The 27821-nt window shown below is 39.8% G+C and overlaps 1 protein-coding gene across 1 annotated transcript; it reads right to left on the bottom strand.

The window, feature by feature from the left end:
* Window positions 1-1591: 1591 nt before the first annotated feature.
* abcc2 (ATP binding cassette subfamily C member 2) lies at window positions 1592-27821 on the bottom strand. The gene is made up of 32 exons (XM_075478252.1): window positions 27332-27821; window positions 25215-25391; window positions 24953-25090; window positions 24715-24855; window positions 24455-24577; window positions 24255-24310; window positions 23921-24176; window positions 23584-23765; window positions 22467-22644; window positions 21388-21642; window positions 19886-19951; window positions 19540-19677; window positions 19303-19449; window positions 19135-19219; window positions 18931-18997; window positions 18691-18817; window positions 16931-17107; window positions 16576-16743; window positions 16228-16405; window positions 15951-16086; window positions 15663-15765; window positions 15333-15552; window positions 11811-11965; window positions 11400-11555; window positions 8541-8740; window positions 8297-8423; window positions 8067-8168; window positions 6658-6801; window positions 4709-4867; window positions 4457-4623; window positions 3801-3995; window positions 1592-1891 (listed from the first exon to the last, which is right to left on the bottom strand). Exons 1-32 carry the CDS (start codon window positions 27374-27376, stop codon window positions 1762-1764), a joined length of 4698 nt encoding a protein of 1565 aa, XP_075334367.1. The 5' UTR covers window positions 27377-27821; the 3' UTR covers window positions 1592-1761.

Raw genomic sequence — 27821 nt, 5'->3', positions numbered from 1 at the left:
ATTTCAAAATCCTTCATTAGAATGAAAATTAAACTCCTCAAAGCTCAAAAGATAAATTGATAACATGGTACTGACAAAATGAATGACTCAGTCCAGCCTACAAAATATATATGAGCACGACATTTTCAGTATCCATCCATCCATTTTCCCCCACTTAACCAAGGTTGGGTCATAGAGGCAACAGGTCTAGAAGGGGACATCCCTTTTCCCAGCGACACTCCTCCTGGATACCAAGGAATTCCCAGGCAAGAAGGGATATATAATCTCTCCATGTTCTAGGTCTGCATCGCGTTTTCTTCCCAGTTAGTCTTGCCCAAAACCCCTCATATAGAAGCAACCGGGAGGCGATCAGATGCCTGAGCCACTCCAGCTGATTTGTTTCGAAGCATAGAAGCTGTGTCTCTAATCCAAACTCCCCCTGGATAGTTGAGCTCCTCACCCCGTCTCTAAAGCTGAGCCCATTCAGCCTCCAAATGAAATTAATTTGTGTCGCTTGTACCCTCAACCTCGTTCTTTTTGTCATTGCCCAAATCTTGTGTACATAGGTGTGGTTTGGAACAACATTGGAATCTAGATCTCCCAGATTTCCATAAGGGGGTTCAACTGGCTGATCTACTGTGACTTACAATTCCACCGGTGTAATCCCAAAACAGCTACTTTGAGACAGCGAAAATGTAAATCTTTGCTCAGGGGGAATTCTGATATCACTTCTGAGTGTGATGTAACTTCTGGTGGAGCTGATCAGTGGCAGGATTTAGTGCAGAGCAACACAGATTTTGTGTTGGCTGCTGGCTACTGTAGGTAAGGTACCAACTACTCATATGTACGTTACACAATGCCACTTGTAGCATCAGTGGAGGCCTTGAGCTGGGTTACAGCCGTCTGCTACATATGTTTGGCCTCTGGCAAGAGCTCAGCAGTTAGATTTGGCCCATTTACTGTGCCATAGTTGTAAGGGTGAACAGGATGAAGAAGTAGTTGAGGGAGGACTATTTTCTGGTCTTCCTAAAATACACAATCATCTCCAAGATGTGGCTATACATTCCACACCATACCACAAATTAGCCCAGCTGTACTCAGCCACTTGTCCATCGCTGACATGCCCAATAATCTGCATCTGACATCTGAGTCATAAGTATTTTTCTTGATGACTTGACTGCATTTTAGGGTTTGTGAGTTTCTGCAGCACAACATTTTTGCGTGCTGTAAGCACTGCGTGTGCTACCTTCTACTCAATCATAGTAATACATTTGTCAAACATGCTATAACTCATAGCAATTAAAGTCGATAAATCAGCCAATTTCCGAGAAAAAGTCAAGCAAAGACCAGTGTACAAAGAAGTCTCAAAGAGATATCGGACGGCGCATTTGGCATAAGAAATTATAAGAGAACCCCCTGAATACAGATAAAGGGAGACCAGGTGAAGTAAGAAAGCCAGAGCCAAACACTTTGATCAGAAAGTGTAGGAATGTTTCTACAAAAATGTCAAACTATACCTTTTGGACTCAAACAACTTTGTGTTTAGCTGAACACAACTTAAAATTGATACAAATTCAAACAACTGACGCTCCATTCAAGCATTACTTCAGAAACAATATTTATTGTTCAAATACAAAAACTTTTTCCATGTAGAGTACAATTTCTTCATGTTCTTTTTATAAATACAAGATGTAAAACAATGTTTACTTAGCTTTTTGAAATGAAACAAGAAAGGTGATTTACGCAATCAAATAATGCGCTAAAAAGTGTAAAAGTGCAAAATTAGAGAACTGAGATTTCCTCTTGCACTATTCCAGCATCCTTTGCCATGGAGTAGAAATGGCCTTGTTTTTCCAGCAGGTTGCTTGGAGAATCAAATTCCACAATTTTACCAGCATCAAGCACCATTACCCTGTGGGGGACAAACACACGTTAAGATAATGACCCACTGAGCAGTGCTCATATGGGCTGAGATTATGGGGTAAGAAATCGATCAAAAAGAAACGTGCATCCGTGCAAGTAATCCGCGCATATTTGGGAAATGTGTGCGTCTTTGGTTGTAGTTGAGCATAAAATAAATATGTGCAATCTCTAAAAATGAGTCCATCTGTGTTTATAACGGGTTGTGTTTTGATATTTGTCAAAATACGAATTGAAAAGTTATGAATCAAAAAGTTACGAATTCAAAAAGTTACGAATACGAATTTCTCAAGTGCAGAAAAGGGGACAAAAATACGTCATCGCTGACGTCATCACGTCACAGGCATCACCAGTAGTAACTTTAAGTAGTAACTTTAAGTACAGTAGTAACTTTTCAATTCGTATTTTGACAAATATCAAAACACAACCCATTATAAACACAGATGGACTCATTTTTAGAGATTGCACGTATTTATTTTATGCTCAACTACAACCAAAGACGCACACATTTCCCAAATATGCGCGGATTACTTGCACGGATGCACGTTTCTTTTTGATCGATTTCTTACCCCATATGAGATAAACATCCTGTTCGTACATGACAAAGATTAATGTGTGCATATGTGCGACATCCAGGGGAATGAAGTCAACAAAGGAAAAAAATAAAGGAACTGCTGTTTCAAAGCTCGCCCCACTTTACGATAAGTGCCACGACCTTTTGTTCGTGTGTCTTCAGGTAGTGCAGAAATGAAACATTTACATAAAATAAAATTAAAAGATTTCACATGTTTTATCCACAGGTTGCAAGTCACAAATCTTGGCCCTCCTCCTGATTTATGGTGCTGCTTTCACATCCATTTCACAGCCACTGGAGACTTTTGAAGTTTCACAGATCTTTTCATGTTTGATTCTTTTTTTTTTTTTACAGAGGCTGACTTGAACCTCACAGCTGCTTGAACACCTGATCTATGAAATCTGATACTGAATCATACTAGCCTATTGTTCAGGACTAACAGATGACAAAAGTCTGAAAAAAAAAAAAAAAAAAAATAATGATATAAAAAAAAAAAATCTAACCAGTAGGAGGAACTTTACAATATCTCGATCCTAACAAGAGCCCACTTTCCAGCACACTGGAAAGAACATACACAGAATAGCCACAAGTGAAGTTAATTACCGATTATTTCATTATTACGCAATTTCTCCTGATAATTATTGGGTCTTTGAAATTCACGCAGAAGCCATTGTCACATGTGCGAACCACCTTAATTTGTTTCAGACTGAACACCCCCGAAGGCAGTGGCACTCACTGACAGCAATATCACGGCCCCTGTCACAACACAACACTACTCAGCCACAGCTTCTTAGCACATGACAAAGAATCCAATTCATCAAAACTCCCCAGATCCTGATCCAACTGGGCATCTGCAGGATGTGCCTGAATAAGCCTGATTACAGATGCCATACTTGGCAACCTACATGACTGAAAGGATCAATTGTCAAGATCCTGGCGCTGGCAACTTCCAGAGCTTTTATGTCCATGATAAAAAATATCAAATGACTGGACTGATAGAGATGGAAAAAAATGACTAAGGGGACCTTGCGTTAATATTTTGTCAAGTAATTGTTTGCATAACACCTCAAGTGGCACCACATAACGTTTTGAGTTTTTTTTAAATTTTTTATTGTTCTGTAATATTTCAGATTCTATCATCTGGCAGTTCTAGCTGGGATAAAGTACCCCATGTGAGAAAGTCAATTATTCTCAGTGGTGTCCTGAAGAGGACTTGTGTGGCTGCCTCACAGTGTGCAAGACAGAACAGACACTGGATGAAAAATGAATGGGAATAAAACAAGTGTAAAGACAATCGACCAAAACCCCCTGAGGGACGCCGACTCACCTGGAGCTGTCCATGATACTGTGCAGGCGGTGGGCGATGGTGAGGACGGTGCAGTGCGAGAACTCTGTGCGGATGGTTTTTTGAATCAGGTTGTCTGTCTCCAGATCAACAGCTGCTGTGGCCTCATCCAGGATTAAGATGCGAGACTTTCTCAGCAGTGCTCGAGCCAGACACAGCAGCTGCCTCTGCCCAACGCTGTGAAGAGAGGAGCACATGTTGATCTCTTTTGAAGCACTCAGAAAATATCATGAACCACATGTGGACACTCTGTGCTAACGAAAAATACACTCAAGTGTTTTTCACAAGCGGTTAAGAGGACCTGCAGGTAGAAAACAACAAATGTATGGAAGATGTGAATGGTTACAGTTAAGGCTGTGTACTACAAATAGTTAGGGTTTTTCCATGAGTGTGTTAGTTAAAGGAATTGCAGTTCATTCAATGGAAACGTTTTGTTTTACTGTTTTTGGTATTTCAGATTATTAGCGATAGTTTACAGACAGTTTCATATTCAAAGATAAACAAATATTCAGAGCAAATCATCCAAAGCAGTGAGTACAGTTTGACCCGATTACTTGTGTTTGTTCGATGCTTTTGTCTTGTTATGACATACCAAATTCCATGCCTTTTATTCCAATCATTTTTCAGAAATTGCTCACCTGAGGTTCTCTCCCCCCTCAGTGACTTCATGCTGTAATCCTTCCTGCAGCCCTGTTACATAGTCCTTCAGATGGGAGAGCTCAAGTGCTCCCCAAAGTTCTTCATCGCTGAACGTGTCGAACGGATCCAGGTTCATCCTCAGTGACCCGGAGAACAAAACAGGATCCTGCACTCACAGCGTTGGACAGGTCAGTGTACCGTGTAAAACTGAAAGCAGTGTCTGGGTTTCTCTTGTGTTTTGTGGTGGATACCTGTGGAATGATTGTGAGCCTGCTCCTGAGGTCATGCAGTCCTATTGTGGAGATATCGATATCATCGATGAGGATGCGTCCTTCAGCTGCTTCAATAATTCGAAACAGGCAGTTTGTCAGGCTTGATTTCCCAGCTCCTGTGCGACCCACGATACCAACCTAATTGCAGTGAGAGAAAGCAGAAAAACACTGTAAAACTTAATGGCTAAAAAGTTCCGTTTGTGTGTATGTTTATATTCTCAGAGGCAACAATTTAAAGCTTTTATACTATGACTGAAAGTACTAATCAGCTTGTGAGAGCTTTTAACCCCATAGTTATTGCATTCATTTTACATTTGACAGGAACAGCGGCATTTCTCCGGAATTCCAAGTATTTAAAAGGTTATAATCATATTGGCATTACTACAGACACTTCCAGAGGGTTAGACATTTCTCTGTTTGTAAGCTGTTATTAGTTTGTGTCTTGGGCTGCAGCTTGTTCACACAGAACATATCAAATTCAGATTAACAGGAGATATCAAGATTCATCAACAGAAAATCCAGGAAGAAACAAGTGGAATTAGTGAAACTACATTGATGAAAAGCAAACAGGAAGAGGGTGCTGACAACTAAAGGTGTGCGCAAAGAATACATGGTCTTCTCATAAAAGAAACTAATGACTATTATGATTACTGGCTGATTTGCAGATGACTTTCATGACTGATTAATAACTTGGTGTCTGAAACATAAAAAAAGTGCTAGTAGTAAAGTAGAAGATGGCCAGTCTTAAAGCAGAACTGCGGTATTTTCAACATTAAGCCTCTTTTCTGAGTCGTCTGCAATGTTTTAGAACCCCCCTCACCGCTTTTTTGATGTTTACTGCTGTTTCTGGTATTTGCCTAATTTTGATTAATCTCAACCTGCTTCAGAATGGCAAGTCATGTGCATGTCCAAAACGGTCCGTAAAAGCACAATAAACGTCCGTTTTCAAAATAATCAACTCACCGGAGTGGTTACTGGTGTGCACTGGTAATCCATATTAAATTTTGTTGCGAAAAGTTGCTTCTTTCGTGTTTTATTTGACATTTTGTAAATCCCATTGAGTTCTATGGATGACTGAATGTTTGTTGATATTACTCCGCCATCAAGTGGAGTGGAGAAAAACAAGTCAGATTCAACTGCTGAGCGGAAGTTTATCCCCGGCTGTGTGGTGGCTAAGAAAATAGTTCGAGCATGAACAAGCTGCCAAATAAAACACGACAGAAGGTCGAAGGTCACCGGCATTCAATGTGGGTTTTCGGCCTTGCCGCTTACGTACAGAGATGTCCCCAGATTCTCTGAATCTGTTGATGATGTTATGGACTGTAGATGATGATATCCCCAAATTCTTTGCAATTTTACGTTGAGGCACGTTGTTCTGGAACTGATGGACTATTTGCTCACGCAGTTGCTCACAAAGTGGTGAACCTCGCCCCATCCTTGCTTGTGAAAGACTGAGCCTTTTGGGATGTCCTTTTTATACCCAATCATGACACGAACCTGTTTCCAATTAACCTGTTTATCAATGGAATGCTCCAAATAGGTGTTTTTGGAGCATTTCTCAACTTTCCAAGTCTTTTGTTGCCCCTGTCCCAACTCTTTTGGAACGTGTTGCAGCCATCGCAATCCAATGTGAGTGAATATTTGCAAGAAAACAACAAAGTTTATCAGTTTGAACATTAAATATCTTGTCTTTTAATGTATTCAATTGAATATAAGTCAAAAAAGATTTGCAAATCGTTGTCTGCTGTTTTTATTTTCATTTTATACACCGTCCCAACTTCAATGGAATTGGGGTTTGTAGAATATGAGATAGGATAATCAATCTGCCTAAATTTGTATGTCTGTAAGCAGTTTGGAAACTAATGTTGGCCTGATTTAAACCCCCCCCCCCATCTCCCACACAGAATGGGACAAAAACACACACAAACCTTCTCAGTGCTGGCAATGTCACAAGTGATTCCGTGCAGCACCAGGTCTAATCCAGGTCTGTAACGGACCTTGTAGTCTATAAACTGTAGCCTTCCAGCTTCTGGCCAGTTCTTTGGAGGCCGAGTTTCAGTTATCCATTTAGCCTGAGAAGAAAAATAAATAAATAGAACAGAGAATAGATGTAATAGTGTGATGAAATGTGTGACTTTTCTCCACAACACCCTTCTTGAGAGCATTATAGCTTTAAAAAAAATATTCCATGTGAGGGGATGACACATTTACGCACACACATTTGTAACTGGAACACATGCAATTTAGATTAGCTGAGGTATTTTTTGGATTACAGAAACAAAGCCCATGTTGATGTTAGGTATTGCCCTTCTATGATCTGTTAAGCCTAATAAATTGCAAGTTATCAGCTGCCACTTTAAGGTAAAACAACTCAAATATTAGGAGGAAAATGGTGACAGGTCGGGAAGCAAGTACAGCTCAACTGCACTACACCAAGTTATATAAAATCCAGAATTTCCTCCAGAGCTAGGTAGGGACATATTTCAGTGCTGGTAGAACCACGGGGTCGGGAGCTTTATCATCTGTTTAAGGGAGCACAGTTAGACATTTCATCAATGCTCTTATCCTCCCTGAAAATCTGACAATTATAGGTATTTACATTACATATTACCGGTATTTCTCCTCTTTGCATCAGCTGCAAGAAATGAGGCAGGATCTCACATCCACTCTTTTTGACACAACCCCCAGTTAGGGTTTATGGGGAAAATAAAATCTGTCAGGAACTTGATTTCATAAACAAAATAGTGTCTTCATTTGAATCTGCTGAGCAGCGATCAGCCTGTGGCACGTCCTCAGGTCAAGCTCCTGAAAAAGCTTATTTTGGAAAGGAAACCAAGACCACCACCCACTGTTTATCAGTGGCATGGATATTCTTTTAAAGTGTTGCCGACAGAGCACTTGACTTCCATTTTGAATGGGACTGCATGTCTTTGATAAGGTCTCGGCACCCTCTATATGTTACCTCCCAAATCATGTCGAAAATGCGGGGCTCATTATAGATCGTCTGTCTACTGCCACGCGATACCGCTTAAATCCTATTTTATGCCGATTTATTTATTTTTCTCAATTGTCTGCTTGAACTGTCTGATCTTCCTCTGTCTTTTCTGGTTTCTGGTTTGATATATATTTTATTTAGTTTTTTTCAAATTTCAATAAGATATTGACAAAGAGAATAAAAATTCAAGGAAAAACATTTAGACAGACACCATCTGAGGTACTTTCAAAGTGTTCTCGTCATGCAGATTAAAGACTTACTATCATGTGAAAGCATATGTCCGTAACTCAATTGCATGTGTGTGCACACAGTTACTGTAACAAGCACAAATTTTAAACATACCTCGTTCTCGAGCTCACTATATTCGCTCACTCTCTCCACAGCTACAACGTTGGTCTCCAGCTCCGAGGTCGTCCTCACCAGCCAGTTGAGGGTTTGCGTTACCTGCAAAATTCCAACAGGAAAGGTGGCTCTGATTATATTGTTAGCATTGTCGTACCCATCATCACCACCAGAGTAAGATCATTATCTACAGGGAATGTGAAGAGATTTTGAGGAAACCAGTGACTCACACTAAGTGCGTAAGATATAGACAAGCCAACCAGACCGCCGTCTATAGAGTCTCTGGCAATGACGGCGAACAGAGCAGAAAAGAACACAACAAGATTTCCAAGGAACTCCAGACGGACGGCCAGCCATCTGTACAGTGAGAAAACACATGCAAACTTATACACCAAACGTCATTTACCTGTACACTGGGAGACATGTTAAGAAAATATGTGTTTGGGTGTGCTTACATGTACACTAATATCTGACCTGTTTGACACAATCCATGGATAGACGCTTTTGAGATTTTCATCAATGGTTACTTCGTTGTGTTTAAGAAACCTTTCTTGATGTTTGAAGGCTCTTATCACTGACAGACCGGACACAGTCTCACCAAAGTGTGAGTATATAGGAGAGCGAGACACCGAGTCCAGGCGACGCAGCTGCCGTGAAGTGGCCACATAGAAGCGCTGGGTATAGAGAAAGAGGGAAAAGACATTAAAATCTATTTTTCACAAGGTTAAGTTGTTGATTATTTTCATAGATTTCTTTATTGTTTATTTGATCTTGGTGATTACCTTATTTACTACTTGCTAATGTACTTGCTTTTCATTTTATGACATGTTCTAATTTTCTTTTCTCCTTTTTGTATAAAAATTTCTTGAATAAAAGAAAAGTTTGATCACAAAAAAAAATCTATTTTTCACATAAAGTTAATAAGGACTGAGTTGATAACAGGGGGCAGCCTGATCTCTCATCCTTCAACACAATCCTGGATATGATATGACCCTGGTTAGGATATGACTGTGTGTGTTCATATTCAAGGTTCTGATTGATGACGACAATTCTTCCAAGTTTTTCAGGAAAACGTTTCTTTGGGGATGTTGGAAAAGATGATCATGGATATCATGCCAGAAGGACCATAACATCTGCCTTGTTGCCATCACAGCAATGGTGGTGCATCTTGTCTATTGTTTGGATATTGGAGGCTTTGTTCCTTCCCTTACAAAAAGCATTTGATGCCATTACATTCTCTTGCAAGAATGATCCAATCTCAACTTTTCCAGAGTCCATTAACTTTATAAAAATCTATGTCTCCTTCTGTTCCCACATTATCATAACTGCAAATCCAGTTCTTTATGTGTTTATGCATTTGGCATTACGTCTATCAGATGGTGTCCCAACGAGCTCTATATAGGGCCCAATTTCATTAAGTATGTACATTAATGAATTACCTTATGTGTATGGGCAATGTGATATTTTAATATATGCAAATGATACAATTATTTATACTCCTAGCAAAAAAAACACAAAAGAGTTAACAAGAGTTGTCAAGTGATTTTAACAGGTCAAGCTTTCCCACACTTGAAAAGGGAAGGGTCTCACACTCCTGAAAACTAGACGCAGGACTTCACTCAGTGCTTTATCCTTTTTCTTTATTTTTCTTTTGGCACAGGTTTTGGCACAGGCCCTGGCACAGGTGAAAAACCTTTAACAAATCAAACACAAATTATTACCATAGAAAAGCAAAGTATTGCTAGATATATATATATATAAACATTACTTCAGTGTACACAGATAAATTTAGCCATCTAACATTAATAAATATATCAATAAAAGGGACTAATGTTAGCACAGTTTTTTACAGTGTATACTCAGTGCATGGTTTTAGAGGCATTTCGTCTGTTAAATTAACTAAATCTATTTTTAATACATCCTTTTTTAACTTAAGTATTTATTTATTTCTTTTTTCTTTTTAACAGTCCATACATTGGATCATCACTCTCCGTAATTAAAATATCCTGGGTCACACACATGATACGATATGAATAACTTAAACAAGTGACCCAGTAACAAATAATAAACAAATAAACAAATAATCTGACGGGCATCCACCTCCTAAGCCCAGAAGCAAGCTTTTTTTTTTTTTTCACAAGCTCACCGGCAGTCCTTTAGGAGTTTTTTAAGTCCTTTTCCTTGCCTGTCTCTCGTGGAAAGCGTCCGTTCTTTCGACACACACACACACACACACGCACGCACGCACGCACGCACGCACGCACACACACACACACACACACACACACACACACACACACACACACACACACACACACACACACACACACACACACACACACAAAGAGAGCCCGCTGCTCCCTCAGCTCAGGGAATAATTAGTTATCCGCTTCACCTGCGGGCGAGCGGTTGCCGGTGTCGGCGTACGTGCGCGCTCCCCGCTGCGTGCAGGGGAGAACGGTCAGAAGCAGGCGCGGGCACTCAGCATTGTCACTCGCCGCAACAAATGCTAAATACTATAATAAAGGTTACATACGAGTTCAAGGGGGAAACTGAATACGTTATGAAATGGTTTGCATGTTCTCCAAAAGCCACAGTATTGATATGGAGCAAGACATTTTCACCTACAGAGAAGAGTACAAGTTGTCTCAGAATACAAATATTTTCAGCAATATCTAGCTGCGAGTTTTTCCTTGAGGATCAACGTAAAAGAGGTCTAAAATAGGGCAAAAACAAAGACCTCCTTATAATCAGTGGTTCTCCCTCACAGGGAAGTGCAGTACAATGAATAATTGAAGTCATTTAACAAGGAATTACTTGATATTTTATGTATTTTTTTATAACTTTCATATCTCAAAGACATATAATCAGCTTTGTTGGGAAGAATTTTATTAAGTATGAGAATGTTTGTCTGATTTTTGAAATGTCGCATAGTCTAGCTTCCTCTGGCAGTTTTTTTCCAAATCTACAGAAAATAGAGTTTCAACAGGAGCAGCCAGAGATAACTGTACAATTCAATGTGGGACATTATATTTGGCTGAACTGTCTGTTCTTTTAGTGCATCACATTGGTGAAATCCTTTAAACGCAGTCAGGCAGTTTTCCCTATTTTACTTGTTTAAGCACGATAGGAAGAATTACTTTGGAAGCCCATACTTTGGAAAAAACAAAAAAATCTATATACAAATATTAAATATTATACAAATGGATAAATTTATAGTTTCAACTTCTGATACAATGTTTTTGGACCAAGATTAATTCAATTTAAGGTTTAAATTATTTGGAAAACATTGCAGTTTTTATTCACATTTGAAACAAGCCCCAGCAAGCTTACCAGTACAAAGAAGTAGATAATGGCCAGAGGAATGATGATTACAATGAAGAAAGGAGTCGCCAGACAGATCACCACCAGTGTACTCAGTACACCCAGCAGGCACATGATCCAGGAGCGGAGGGACATAGGGATGGCTTCATCTACTGAGAAAATGTCCTTTAGGACCAGCGTCAGGAAAATTAGTCGTTTTTTTTTTTTTTTTAAACTCAAAGTAAGTTATCCATGTGGTGCAGAAAAGACTGAAACGGCATAAGCAAAGTGTGTGTGTGTTTTTATAAAAAATAGAACAGGTTTAACAAATGAGCGACAGTATGTTAAATCTTCAGAAAATGTACTTGAATAAACAGTTAATACAAGCCCTGCAGCAACAAAAAAGGATGGGGCGATATAAAAGTGACAAAAGCCTTATACCTTTGCAAAGCGATTGACTATTCTCCCAATTGGTGTTGTGTCAAAGAAAACCATAGGGACTCGCAGTATGTTGTTAAGCAATCTTGAATGCAGGATCCGAGATGCATCAATTGAAGCTTTGGCAAAGATAAACGTCCCAAGGAAAACAAATAATCCTGCCAAAAAAAGAAATATTAATAGTTAGATTTACGATGACACTTGGTGAATATCATTTTGGAAAGAAGCACGAAGATGGTCAGTGAAGAAACAGAAGAGAGTTTCCCTTTTTTCTATTCACAAGAGAACAAATTTTAAAAACAACAAGGTGATTCTATAAAGATTAAAAATGAGACAAATGTGGAGAAGGCATAAAAACAAAAAGGACAAAAGTATAAATGGGTTTCATGTATTCATTGATGGTTGGAGATGTGTTGAAGATATACCAATGGCTTTATCATTTGTGGACAAAATGACCAAAGCACAAAACAATATTACACTGCTCTAATTAGCTTTTAGCCTAGTCAGAGTTAACAACAACCAAGCATCTGTGAATACAAATCTCCAATCCCATTCTGCTGTATTTCATTGATGCCACGATTAAAAAACAGCCGCTGAATCCCTTCCCTTTCTGTTTTCAGATGACTGCTGACAAAGGTTTTCCAGATGCCAAGAAAGAAAGAAGAGTGCTATTGATATCAATCTATAACCCATATGTAGGTACATATTGAGGTAAGTCAAACGCCCACCTGCTGAGCCATTTTTTTATGCCCATTTTTGTACATAATGAGGTCTCTTATCGTTTTTCTTTTGTAGCCATGGTAACAGTGTATGCTCGGTCAGATATGTTTCAGTGGTTTATTGCAGAGGCCAGCTCAGTGGGGCATTAAAGCAGTCTGAGATGCTTTTACAAATCCATTTGACTGATAAAAGATTACCAATACTAATGATAATTTACTCTTAACTTGGCTCCAAGATCAGCCAGTCTTACTTAAAATCTGCCAACAGGTGTATTTTGTTATCTTCTTACTCTCATCATTTTGTTGTATTTTTCTATATTTTTAAGCACCCTGTGCAACTCTGCACATTTGGAGGCATCTCACAGCATCACCTCACAGCAGGAGGGTTCCTGGTTTGAATCCTGGCTGAGGCCTCTCTGTGTGGATGTCACGCCCATGGGGTTTCTCCCCATGTTTTTGGTTTTGGTGTTGGTCATGCCTTGGTTTTGTAGTCCATGTTTAGTTTCTAGTTTTGCCATGTTTTAGTTTCCCTTCATTCAGTTCATTAGTTTCACTCACTCCACCTGTGTTTTTCCCCTCAGCTGCACTCACTCTCCAATCACTCCCAGCCCTCTGTTTAGTTTCCAGTCTCCCATGTCACTTGGTCGGATCTTTGCTGGCCTTCGTTACATGCCTACTTTCCCATGCTACCGCTGTTTACCATGTTACTCGTCACCACTAAGCTAAGTATTTATTTATCTATGCCATGCCAAGTTCCTTGTTTATTTTCTCACAGTTTGGTTTTTGAATCCGCGCCTTTCGTTTGAACGTTGTTTTTTTGTTTTGTTTTTTTTGTATAATAAATCCAGTTTTCCTTTCGTAAGTCCGCATCCGTGTCCTATCTTCCCCACACCCCCGTGACAGTGGAGTTTGCAAGTTCTCCGTGTGTATGCATGGGCTCCCTCCCACCATCCAGAAGCATGCTTGTTAGGTTAACTGGTGTCTCTAAATTGACCCTAGGAGTAAGAGTGCATGGTTATTTGTCTCTGTGTGATTCCATTATGGACTGGAGACCTGTACAGGGTGTAGCTTGGCTCTCACCCAATGACGCATTGGATAGGCTATAGCTGCGTCCACAAGCCCCTTGAGACCCTGAATTGGGTAAAGCGGATATAGAAAACAGATGAATGGATGATAGAGTCAAGTTGAATTATGGACTCTGACAGAATAAAAAAAAAAAAATTTGTAATGAAGGTCTTCACACACACTGTACAAGTCTGTCATCTTTCATTTAAAATCCAAAGCAGCTGGAACCTAAGCTGTAGGTCATTGGGTGAGAGGCATTGGCACTTTTAACAATGGATCTGCCATTTACTATACTATACAGAAGAAGCTGAACTTTTTCATTATTATACCCATCAGAACTTACCACACATAAAGGCATTTTACAGCTCATTTTTCCTTTTTTCTTTCACAGTTCATTCTGTAAGTAAAGATAATTGCACTTAAATGGTTTGAAAATGATTGCAGATGGCTAAATACCTAGAATGACCACAGCCTTTTCCTCATTGCATTACATTGCATTGGTTTGTAGTGTGTAGAAAACAGATTTTGGGACCATGGAACTGAAACAATTTAATATTAGGATAGACACAAGTCCATATTTGGTGGTAGGCGGGGATGTTGGCACACAGTCGCCCCATTCCCTTATTAATTGGCATTTACCAGACAATTTGATTTGCATATTTAGACTCCATTTGGCTATGTTAGCCAGCAGTTTGTGTGTTGATACCTAAAATGTTTTCATTGCTGCCATCTTGGTCTTTAAAAGCAGGAAGTTATGGGGGAACAGCGGATCTGGCTGAGAAAATTGGAAACTACTAACTCCCTTTGAGTAGCAGCTTTCAATCACAGCATTGCCCTTAACTCCCATTTACTCTAAAACTGGCAAACTGGACATCATCATCATGCTCTAATAAATATAAACTAAAACTAGCGATCAAGAACATAAGATCAAGCAACAATTTTTACTTTGGTCGCAAGAAGTCCAATAAGGTCCAAAGAAGAAACTTTTCGCAGTTACAGGGGTTGTGTAGCCTGGCTGACGCGTCCACAATCTCGATGAGATGGTGGTCTGGGAACTAGGTGTGCATTTTCTCGTATTTGAGGCGTGGTTTACGAATGCCTAGAGCCGTTTGTTGGGCACTACGAAAGTCTATCAAATGGCGTCTGGTTCTTCACATGCTGCTTTGCATCACTTATACCAGATGACGACAGAAATTCGACGAAGAAGAAGAAAAAAAAGTAAAATAAAAGTAAACTTGCGCTCTAAGCTACTTAAAACACTTTCTAAGGCTGCATTGAACGGTAACGTTGTGTCCGCTGCCATGTTGGATTAACACTCTACAAGCTTCGGTGTAGCGCATAGACGTCGTCATCGTCTTCTGTGATTGGTTCCCAAACTCTGGCAAAAATAAGGGCGGTGGTTTCCAGGCTGACTTTGCAGTGAGAATGAAATCGCGCGCAAAGCAGCATGGGAATTCCCAGGCTAGGGGTTGTGCCTTGCTGGCCTTTGATATGATGTGGGTTTAAGGGGAAAAAACTTTGAAGTCCTCCACCTAATTAAATTTCTTGGTAAAGTGTAGGAAATCATTAAGGTTTGGACAGCGCAAAACCACCACAAAACTGAAAATACTACTCGCTATTTTTATGGTTTCCACGCTGCCTGCGCATTGGAGATATAAGAGACTTGGAAGTCATGACCAAAAATAGATTCAATTTGAAGGCAAATCTGGAAACATTGAAAAACAAAAGGCTGTTTGCCTACCCTGAGCCACTCCAAGAGCTCCATACACTCCCACCCTGGTGTCCCTCACATGGTTGGGGTATGTTTTGTTGAAGTAATCCACTGAATCATCGGTCCAGTCGCTGAGCCACAGGTTCTGACCGATCATCGCGACGTTCTGGATTATGTAAATCGCAAAGACTATAGCGGTATATCCCCAGCCCAAGGCTCGCAAGTACTGGAGGAACACTGAGAATTTCACCTGGACGTCGAGAGACGAGACACTCAGGAAACAGGTTCTAATCTTATAGCTTTAATGTGATATTGTTTGTGATATTAAAAAAAAAAAAGTACACCCTAAACTTATAATACCTTTCCTGTTTCCATAGTTTCCTTTTCTATTAGCCTCTGGCCTTTATTTGGTTCTCTGGCATCTTCAGACTTTTTTAAAGTGCTATTTTTTCTTAATCTGATACTGAAAGAAAAGACAGATTTTTTTTTTATTAGAAAACAGAATTTAAAATAATAAAACAGTTGTGTGCTTTGTAGGATAAAATACAATGTATACACACAGTGCTAGTCAAAAGGAACGGGACCAAAATTTAGACTGCTAATGTACGTTTCTCTTTTGTGTCATCCACCACTTCAGTGTGCTCGAACCTGCTGCCGCGCTGGCTGTGACGGATGCTGTTCTCTCTCTTCAGTGTAAAAGAAACAGAGTCCTCCAGCGGAGAGTCTGCCTGAGCATCCTCTCGGTCAGGAATAAGTTCTAAACCCTCTGTGTCCTGGTGACCATCTGAATGCAATTGTATCAAAAATGACAAAAAAAAAAGAAATGATCTACATGTGAAATATACAACGTTGATATGCAAGATCAGTTTTAGCTGAGCCACAAAAGCACAGTCATCTGGCAGAGCAAAGGGAGGGGTGCAATTACCCGCCTCAGAATTGGTCCGATTACTTTGCGCATACGTTTCCAGAAACTCAGAAAAAGCTCCTTTGCTAGCAAGGAGACTCTTGTAGGATCCAACCTCAGACACCTTTCCATTCACCAAGACCACAATTTCATCTACGTAAGGCAGGAAGCTTACTCCATGAGTCACCAGGACACGAGTCTGTAAAGACAAAAAAATGCTCATAGTTTGTCCATCCGCAGACCCATGGCAGGATTGCATCTCCATGATGACATCGTCATTATTCGGTTTGGATGCATATGTTTTGGTTAAAAAGTAAGGATTCTGAGAACTCTTGCCACAAATTCTAAATATGAAGGTGCAGCGCAAACCTTTTTTTTGAGAAGCCCTTTGGGTCCAATGACATTATCAAATAGATGCTTTCCAACATGAGAGTCCACAGCAGACAAGGGGTCGTCTAATAAATAGATATCAGCCTGACTGTAGGCTGCTCTGGCCAAGCTCACACGTTGCTTCTGACCCCCTGAGAGGTTTATACCCTAAGGACAAAAGAGAAGAAAAGCAAAAGAAAGTATTAGGCTTACAGATCCTCAGTGCTCGACTTCCATGGAATCCATGCAACAGCAGTCATAAATTTAGCCATCACATGCAGACTTTATATAGAGCATTGACATTTACATCATCTTCACAACCTTTGATGGCAAACCCCTAAACTCTTGAACTTACTTTCTCTCCAATCTCAGTGAGGTCTCCTGCACCCAGCAGCTTCAGATCAGGGGCAAGGGCACATGCCTGTATTACCTTTTGGAACCTTTTCTCCTCTAAGGGAGAGCCAAACAAGATATTATTCCTCACGGTGGCATTTTGAATCCAGGCTTGCTGTGGCACAAACGCAAGGGAGCCCTGGATAGAAATACAGTAAGAATCAGTTGCAGAATTTTTATCTACATATAATCTTAATTATACATCTATTTTAAAGAAAATACTTCGAGGAGCTCATGATTGCACCAGCAGCCTTCACACTTGGCAGAATAAACATGCCATACTAAACAAGTATAAACAAGTCATTACTTCTTCAATATAGATAGACCTGTTGTCCATCTTTTGTGGAGCAGTTAGTTCCCAGTTGAAGGGCACCTTTGTAGCACTGTGGGTATTATTGAGCTGATCCCATTCATTTGGAGTAAAAAAAAAAAAATTCCCCACAAAACCAAAACCGGCGACAGATTTGGAACAAGCAGGCTTGTTTGTCTCAGGAAGTTGGAATTACATTTCATTGACAGGATTTTAAGTAACATCATGTGATAGGTGAAAATATTTCTTGTAATCTTTCCTGAAAACAAACATTGACATATTCAGTCCGCATCCTCGAGAGTGGTTTTGAAAAGATGCTCGTTAACTTGTATCCTAATTTAATTCTGAAGAAATCTTTTAACATGTGGTATTTCATATGATTTTGGTCTCAGGTCGTGTTCCGGTTTCTCTCCCACTTGTTGTCGTTTGCAGTCATAAAGTCTTTTATGCTTAGAATTGCAAAACTGCTGTGTGCAATTACTTTTGCACACATCAAATTATAGGCACCAACTAGCGGCAACAAGAATAGCACTGTATTTCCTTAATATATATACAGTATATATACATTTTTCCTCTTATCAAATGTTCTGAACATCTTACATGTCTTCTCAACTACAGATCAATGCACACTGGCAAACTGTAAACTTGAAAAAACTGTCCTTAGATCACCTGCAGAGTCTCTTAAGACTAGATAGTGTTATCACTTCCAATCAAATTAAATCAACTTTGGCTGACATAAAGCAGAGTGAATGCTTGTGTTTTCGTTGACTTTGTTTCATTGCTTGTGTAATCACTCCTTAAAAGACCACTCCCTGACCCCTGCTATTGCACATATATATCGGCGTCTAAACATCCCCCAGAAAAGTCTGTTCCATTTTTCCATTTATTCTTACATGCACTGAGGGGGCATTGAGGCCACATTTTGAAGTGTTCTTGGGCAAGACACTGAACCTCACTTGAACATGTATGAGATAGAGGGGGAAAAAAAGCATTGTGTAGCCTGTAAAATTGTATAGACACTGTGTGTGTGTATGAATATTTAAATGTATAGTGTAAGTCAATTTGCCATTTATGTGCTAATTAGGTTAATCTGCTCTTCTTTTGTCACAGCAAATAGAAATTCAATACACCATTCTAGCAAGACCTTGGCTGATTTAATCTGCAATTAATACCTGAAAAGAAAAACAACAATTATAAAATCCTTGAGAATTCTCCCAGCTGTGATGGGAGAGTGCTAATGAATCACTCTTGTTCAAGTAAATTTAATTGATACCCCACTGTAGAGACCATTTTTATACACACCAATCTTTTGATAAGTTATTTCAATCAACAGCAGAATATTTCACATGATACATTTTCTTTGTGAAACACTGTCCCCATCGGGTCGACATAAGACTGAAATTCAGCGTTACCTGAATGTTGATGAACCCTTTGGTGCCGTACATCTCTCCCAGGAGGGCTGACATGAGAGAAGACTTCCCTGTGCCAACAGCTCCCACTACTGCTACCAACCGACCAGGCTTAATGTCCAACGACACGCTGGCAAACAAACAACAAAATGTTAATCATCGCTAAGCAAAGTAAAATGCATGCTTTGTACCCATAAGCTACAATATGTGCATGTAAACTGTTGATTTACAGAATAGGCGTACTTTTTAAGCAGAGGCTCAGAGTCTCTTTCCCAAGCAAAGGAAGCATCACATATGCTGATAGCAGAGCCTAACAGAGACAAGGAGATTAAAACAAAATTGGCATAGCAGACACATGCTGCACGTGTACCAGCAGTCGGCTGTGAATAGGCTTAAGTATTTGGCAGAAAGAAAAAAAAAAAGTGTAAGTACTGATGGTGGACCTACTGAAACTGGGGTCATGCCGCACAATGTCACTTTCAAGATCTTCCCCTCCGAGAAACTTCTCCAGCCTCTTGTTAGACACCATTGACTGAAGTGTCAGAGAGCAAGTTAAGTGGGCTTTTAGTATATGTTTGACGACAGCTAATGGAGCAGGGGGTGCGGTTTTCTTACCTGCACAATGGCAGCAATGAGCATGGGCAGCATGGCCAGGGGAAATCGGAGGATGTTGAAGAGAGAGATGGAAGTGAAGGCTTTTTCAGGAGTTAACACATTTTCTGAGCTCAAGCTTACAAACACCCCAAAAGATGTCAGAGAAACCTGCCGAAAAAGCGGGAAAAATGGATTTCAAATCTGCAGTCACCATCTTTGGTGTCAAAGCTCTTTATAAAGCTCCTTCAGACGACTCACCAAAGCTGGGGCGCAGGTGAAAATGAAGGTGGAAACAGATGTCAAGTAGGTAAACTTCTTCATGACCGTCAGTTCTTGATCCCTAATGCCTTCCACTTGTGCCTGAAAGGATGGCTCCCATGCAAACAGCTTGAGAATCTAGTGGAAGGCGCAGGATTAAGAATGTTTTGTGAATGACACAACAAATGGCATGTAGAGAGACAAAGCATTTATATTTCATGCCCGAAAAACACAGGTGCTGGATTCAATTTACTAAAATGCACTGCGGTCAATCATTTTTTCCGAGGCAACCATTTCTTTCATGTCAGAAAGGCCTCTGCAAAGTCCACTAAATAAGGGCACTCACCTTGATCCCGTTGAGCATTTCGTTCATTGTTTTCATTCTCTTGTCTTTATGCTTCATGTTCTCAACCTGGAAACAGATTTGATACACAGCAATACGAATCTAGTGTTAGACACACCAAATTAAAAAAAAAGGTATCTGAAATGAGAAAGCAGCCAGCAGGAGAGGTTGAGATAAAGTATCAAGTATTTCCAAAGCCTCTCAGAGCTGTCTCATAAATTCAACAAATAACTTTTGAAGTGCACAAGACAACAAGACTCTATCAAGGTTCTACAGGCCAGGCAACATTTTCCAGTATTCAGCTGGACTACCTGCTGCATGTACCCATTATCCTGTTAACAATTCATTTCTGCCTGCAGAGCCATAGTTCACCGTACATATACTCGTGCAATTGTAAAATTTCACGCCTCTGCCATTACTTAGACTGATTTTCAAAATGAATTTATGTATATGCTTACAGTACATGTTTTTTTTATGAGGTCTTCATAAGATAAAAGAACATTGTGTTTCTAAAAGTGGTGCAACATCTATTTTATTCGCTTGTTCTCCTCAAACAAATATTGCTTTTTTTTCCCTCAACAACAGTAGGAGTATGTTTTTACATTCTGTGTGTATATGCTGTGTTTTGTCCATCATAGGTTGTTATCTAAAGATGGTTGTGTGTAAAACTGCCTGGAGAGCAGCAGTTTAAGAAATACTCAAAGGAGCCCCTCTGAGACCAATGTTTAAAATCCAAATGCTTGATGTGAACATAACTGAACTTGTATAAAGAACTTGTGGTCAGATGTGCAAGCAGTGAGTCATTATGACCCCAAGATCCTGTAAACTACCATATAAACATAAAGATATGTGCAAATGACATGTTAACTTGTTAATCTTAAAGTCCTCGTACAGGACTGTTTAACCAATAACAGAAGATAGTCATAATTTCTGCACAATATTCATCAACGGTTTTAGGTCAGCTAAGGAAGTAATGTTACTCTTACTCTATATTGGCAGTCCACTATTGTTTAGTCGTGTTTGCATGCTTATTATACTGTGTGCATGTAATGTTTCCAAGACACAGTAAAGATTTTTTAACCTCGGCCTTAAATGAGTGGGCTATTATCAGACTTCAACAAGGCTAGATGATGAGCAAGCCCTACAGCCCTCATATGTGTAGACTGTAATCAAGTATGGAGAGAAAAAAAAATATATATATATATATATCAATATAAATTAGATTGATGCACAAGAAAGTAACATAAATAGATTAATGCTGGGATCCCTGCTGCTGGTGTTTTACTTTGGCAGTAAAATCCTCCAAAGCGTACCTTCTAGTGCATCTTTACATAACAACTGCCATTAGTACTTAATGGTCTTTTAATTAAGTGAAATGCAAAACAAGCATTTCCTTCCTGTTAAAGCATTTAATCAAAAATTGTTTATCATTGTTGCTATACAGGCCCAATGCACAAATGATAGAAGTAACAATTTATCCTGTATGTTTTATCTATTGTGCTGACCTGGAATTTTCTGGCCTTGGTGGCTAGAAAACCATTGATTGGCACCATGAGCACCATTACTGCCAGTCCTGCCAACACAGAAGGTCCCAACTCCAGCCACAAGAAAACAATTGCCACGGTGATCTGCAGAGGGCAGGACCACAGCAGCTGGATAAAGTTGGTCACATCGTTGAAGCGCTGAGCATCTGCCGACATGAGGTTCACCGTTTCGCCAACTGTTGACTCTTTGCGAGCGTCATTAGACACCACCATTGCCTTTTGAAAGAGACAGAAAATGCAAGATAGGCAGAGAGTGAGAGGGACATGAAACAAGACAATCTAGTAAAGTTTGAGCTACAACTACTTAAAAAAAAAAGATTTTTTTCTTAATCTGAAAAGGTTCGTAAATTAATAAAGCAGCAGGGGGGCTCTTTGGGGTCCTGGAGGCACAGCAATCAAGTTATTTGTAAGAGAATGTTCTCCGATGCCATTTTCTAAAATGTCTGCAAGGTGCAGTTATGCTGAATATAAAAAATGACACAGCACTGAATTGCTCATGAAACTGCAATGGCGGGATACTAAAGCTCTTGCGGTTAAAAAAGCCACACGATGGTCCCTTTTTTCAGTGACAATGTGTCACAGCATGGATTCGTGAAAGATTTTCCATTTAAACGACAGCAAGCCAATTCTCTGTAATGGCTGCTGAAAATGTCAAGGTGATTTATTCATTCTAATATGAAGTGGTTCAGTATTTGCTTTGGTTCCACTTTCTGATGACAAGCCCTTTTCTGATTGTCTAAAATGCATTACAATCTATAGCTCATTATAATGCATTCATACAACTTTATAATACTTTTTTTCTAAAAATGCAATTTGCTTTACGACTCCACACTAAAAGTGATGAAATTGTTTGAAAAGATGCAAGTATTGAGCTTCACAGCACACGACAAAAGATCATTTTAACCAAAAAACCCACAGATGACTGCTCCGATGGATCAAAACAGATTGTACAGCTCAAGTTTCAGAGATGGAATGAGATGGCTTTTTGCTGTTGTTGTTTTGAGGTATAAGAGATGTTGCGCTGTCACTCACGGCATTACCTTATTGTACACAGCCGCCATAATGGCCGTGCGAACCTTCATCCCCAGCACAAAGCAACGCTGGAAGTACTGTTGCAGGAACAGAGACTGCAGAATGGTCACCACCAGCAGCAGCACTGCATACAAGTACCCCTCCCAGGCATTGCTGGATTTGTCCTGAGTGAAAGCAATCATCAATCTAGGAAAAATTAAAAACTGGAGATTAACCAAGTATCTCTACATACGACCATGCTTCCAGCATCTAATCATTAAGTTCTTAACCATGCATTGTACAAATGTGTAATTCTCATCTTGAATCCTGTATTTATCTTTTTCTTTCACAAGTTATTATTTTCAAATTTCCTCCCTTCTTCCTCTGCCCTGGTGTTATCAGTGTATGTTTACACTGATCGATGAGTTGTAAATAGTTAAACTATGTTTGGTCATTCACAAGGTCAGATTATGTTATCTTAAAAGCTTTTGAGGTGGAATCCCTTGATCAAATGGTTAAAAAAAAAAAGTTAACGATTTTTGGAAACATTGCTGCAAATAACGTCAGACTTTTAGTGACTCAAGCGGAAGCCGCGCAAAGGTCTGCTGAATCAACAAGAGTACAGTCACATTACTCGTTAAAGGACAGAAAAATAAAGAGTGAAGAAGGGTGGAACTAGACCTCTTTAGTCTGCCCTTCAATTTTTTGCAAATGGCCAAAATAAGTCCCATCAATGATCAGTGAAACCTTATGACGTCTGCAGTGTTCTCTTCAATTACTGTACATAAACTAAATCTGACACAACTGAAGGTCTGCACCAGTGATTTAAGTCTCGTTTTATTTATTTACTCATTCTTTTAATAACTTGATTCCGAGCTCTGAGCAGTGACCAATAAAGGGATGCACTGCTACATTAGTGAAACACATCAGGATGAGACTGTAGTAAAGTTTTCAGTGAATTATATTTGCAGCCAAAAGTAAAAATGGTTCTGTTGACAAACAGAAGATGATTACCTTTGTCATCAAAACTACAATTTATCTTCAATTAAAAAAAAAAAAAACTAAATAGATTGTGCAATGGTTTACTTGCTTAGGAGACAAATGAAAAAAAAAAGTGACTTTCTGATGCTTGAAACCACAACTTACTTAAGGAGTTGAGGACTGGCAAAAGTCAGCATGTCCTGCAGAAGCTTAAAGAAGGCAGATTCAATCAGAATCCATTTAAATGTCTTGTAAATAGTAGTAATCAGCCATGAATTGGGATAGTCCTCTTCCTCCTTTTTATTCTTCTCCTTCCTCTTTTCACCTCGTTTCTTTCCCTTGTCCTCCTGAAACAGAAAAGGCGAGTGCATTCTTTACTAAAGAAATGTATATGGTTCTTTATAAAACTCCGATTGATGTGGGAAATGGGAGAAAATGAATGCCGCTTTTAAAATAAGATTAATTTGGAGAGAAAAAAGTGTTTTTCTATGCATGCTCTCACCATCATCAGTGCATCCTGACTCACACCTTTTCCTAGACCATTGGGAAGGCCATTTTGAGAGGCCTCTTCAGGGCCTTTGCCTCCACTTTTGAACGGTTTCTTCTTCAACTTGTGTTGCAACCGAACTCGAGCTGCACCCAACTCAGATTGCATGTGATGGTGGAAATGCTGGCTGATGTTAGCGGTGCTCTCCACTTCGCGCAGGTCCCACAAGTCTTCCTGAACCAGAGGCTGTTTGTAGCCTTTCAACACCATACTGGAGGAACAAGTAGAAGCCACGTTGTATACATGTAGGGGTTTACAAGGATTCTCATTGTAGCAACAGCGAGCTCACCTGTTGAACCAGTTGAAAGTGATTCTGCTCAAGAACGCTGCACCTCTCTCTGGATTCTGTGATTGATGAAATTAAAGAAGAAAGGCACTCGGATGAAGATGTGTGGTAATGATGAAGTTTAAGTGTATTGGGTTCAATTATGAATTGAACAATTTCCCTTCAAAAAGAGGAACAAGAATTCCAGCTGGGTGCTTGGGTACCTTTTTTAAATGCTCCCGAACCTCTGGAGAGACATCAGCCACAGCAGAGAGGATAAGAGCAATCACCTCCAGACCAAAGGAAATGTAGAAAAGGCAGAAACGAGGGACATCACCGATTTCTCCCTGAGTGGATGACAGATGTTGAAGGATTAGGGAGACTCGGCAGGTAAATTAGGAGATCTGGCACATTTCATAAAGTGAATTTGATCTTTTTTTTTTTTTTTCTACTGGACATCTTTATCTAATGTTTTTGCTCATACCAGCCTGAGTGCCTCTCGTAGGAGGGTCTGGAAAGGGAAAATGTCGCACAGAACGAGGAGGAACCAAAAAAGGAAAAGCGTGGCGGAGTCTACTGCTCCTTCCCTCCGCCGCACCCCTTCCTGACACAACAGTAGAAGGATCTAACAAAAAAAGACATGCCAGAGATTTAATAAAAAAAATAATAATCCACCCATCTTGAACAACAGAATAAATAAAAATATGAGGCCTAAAACTTACCCATGTAACAGCATAGAGGACAGGGTTTGTGTAATATACAGCAGAATTTTTCACTGTTGAGCTATTTGGACCAAAATCTTCTCCCAATGTGATCGCCAAGCTCGCAATGGCCGTCAAGAACAACAGAGACACCACAAACTGAGGAGGAGAGAGAAACAAGACTTGCTGCTGGTGTTGCTGCTCCAAATAAGCATAGTGCTTTCAGCATCATAATGTTAGGAAGTGTGTTTGTGCCTTTTTTTTCGCTCACTGTATACATTACCTGTTTGCAAAGATAGTGCTTGGACAGGTGTTTCGTATTTACTTGTGCCCTTCTGCAGAGGGACATTAGGTGATAAGGAGCAAAAAGCCACAGGAAGCCCAGGGGGATCCAGACCAGAACCGTCTGCTCCAGACATACCGGGAGGTCTGGGTCTTCTTTATTTACATATGAAGCATTCTGGAGAACACATAAACATGCACATATACATGCATTACAAAAGATAAAGCTGCATTTTAATAATAGAAAGCTAAGAAATTCACATGTAATTTCAACTTGTGGATGCAGAAATGAATGGTGTTCACTGACAATGATTCTCAGAAGAGTTTAGGGGCCCATGCTGCGATATTTACAGTCATGTCCGTCTTTCATGTAGTGGTGCTTAAAGTCCTGATGAACCCAAAAAATTCCTACCAGCGTCGAGCCTCGTCTTCTTCCAATTGTCTGAATCATTCTGTTATGTATGGCCAATATTACAGTCAAATTTATCTGAAACAACTGAAGTGCTGTGCGAGTTAGAGGAAGAAAAAAACAAACTCAAAAACAGCTAAATCCAATTTCATAAAAACACAGGAAAACACAATGGATGCAGCCAAGGTGTCGAGCTCAACTCAAAATGCCAGTGTGAGGAAGTGGGTCTTCAGTGGAGTCTGAGCAGGTCCTACAGGAGTGAAGTTTCTCCAGAGACCACGAGCTGCCACCGCAAAGTCGCCACCATTTTACAGTACGTGGGGGAAATCTCAAAGTCAACTTTCCTTTGAGAAACATTACTCTTACATTTGTCCAGTATTTTTCCCCACAGTCTTTCACGACGTAGTAAACCTCCATCATCACTTCGAAACAACTCCACCTCACTGGGACGCTCTTTTGAATGTTGCTCACCTGCTGCCAATTAAACGGATTAGCTGAGAGTTTCACCAGGTGTTTTTTCTCTCTTGCAGCTTTTCAAGTCTTTTGTTGCCCTGTCCTACGTTTTTTCTTAACGTGTTAAAAAAATACATTAAACTCAAAACAAGCATAGGCTACTTTTCGAAAAGCAAAGTGTTCGTTCTGTTGTCCATCAAATATCGTATTAGAAGGGCTTGCTGTTCACTGACATTCGGATTTGTATTTATATTTCAGGGGGTCAAAGTGTTACTTTGAACAGGGTTGTAAATCATAAATCTGTGCTCACTTTCTCTGGGTTAGGGTTGAAAAGGGTATAGACTGGATAAACAGTTTTTTATGGGCTTAGTAGTGAGAGTCAAAGAGTGTTCACCATCAATGTTTCTCGTGTTCAAAGAGCAAGGTTGAAATATTCAAATTTATTACTAATCAAACACAAATCATAATGACAAGTAGATGACAAGTTATTTTGAGATAATCAAAAAAAGGTTTTAGCTCTGAAAACTTTATTTCTTTTAAAGATCTTGTAGAAAAGATTTCCCACTTAAAGGGAAAAAAGACCAAAGCAATTGACCAGAGAAAATAGGTCCAAAGATGGCAGAATCAACAACAATGGGTTTTGACCTTTAAGAATTACAGGAATGTAGCGTTGAGTTACATAAAGGTGTGCAGTGGCTTTTGGACCTGTTCAGTCATCTCGAACCTGAGTGTCATTACTGTAATGTGACAGTTACATGTTCATAATGAGTGTACAGGGGTAAAACATGTGAATGCGTCATATAATCAACATAGTCATCAGTGCTTCAGATATTCAATTTAAAGAGTGATTTGAATGAGCAGCTTCCTTCTACATCTAGCTGCGGTTCTAATAGCACTGTTAATTACAAAAATAAAATTAAGAAAATCAACAGAGTAAGACGAAGAGCTGTAAAATCTTAATGTCTGTGAAAGAGCTTGTGGTGTTTACTATACTTGAATCACTTTTGATGTATTTTTGCTGCACTGCCACATAACAACTTAAGAAGAAGCTTCAAACACTAAAACATGTTATTAAGTCTTACTGTATCCAACTTCTGCTTGTCTCTACTTACTGTCAAGGGGGTTTACTGTGTAGGTTGCAGATCACATGCGAGTACATCAAAAGCAATAGCGCATTTCATCTCGAGACGCCACAATAAAGCCATTTTTCTCACTCCTTCTTTGTCTCCCTTCGTTTTTAAGTCTTTTAAACTCACCCAAAAGATCGACCCGCAGTACTCCTCTAGAGGTGCAGCACACATGATCCACTGTGATGGCTTCAGTCAGCCTTGATGATTAGACAACCAGGCGTCTCAGAAGCTGGTGCTCTCTCCTCCGTCCACCCACTTTCCAGAGACAATCGCAGGATGTGTCTGCGAGGGACCTTGATGCATGAGACTTTATAGCAGAAAGTAAAAGTTGTCTCCTCCCTGCGCAGATAAAACATTAGTTTGTCAGGAGTGGAGGATTTAATGCCCCTTATTTCTTTCCTTTTATGCAAAAGATCTCCAGCTTTATCTTCAAGGAATCCCTGGTCATCCGCATGTGTACAGTGAGTAAACCCAACAGATGTATTTAAAGTCATTGATTAAATCCAACTCCCCCACGGACACTCCTCAACAGTCATGCGGTTAAAGTTCAATCCTAAACGCAGATGACAGCCTGTAAAAGTGGGGAAAAAGAGATACAGAGCGGAGCTTGCATAAG

The sequence above is a fragment of the Odontesthes bonariensis genome, chromosome 2, assembly GCF_027942865.1.
Source record: "Odontesthes bonariensis isolate fOdoBon6 chromosome 2, fOdoBon6.hap1, whole genome shotgun sequence".
Lineage (NCBI taxonomy): Eukaryota > Metazoa > Chordata > Actinopteri > Atheriniformes > Atherinopsidae > Odontesthes > Odontesthes bonariensis.
Note: the sequence above shows the minus strand (reverse complement) of the source record. Positions and strands in the feature narration are given on the sequence as shown.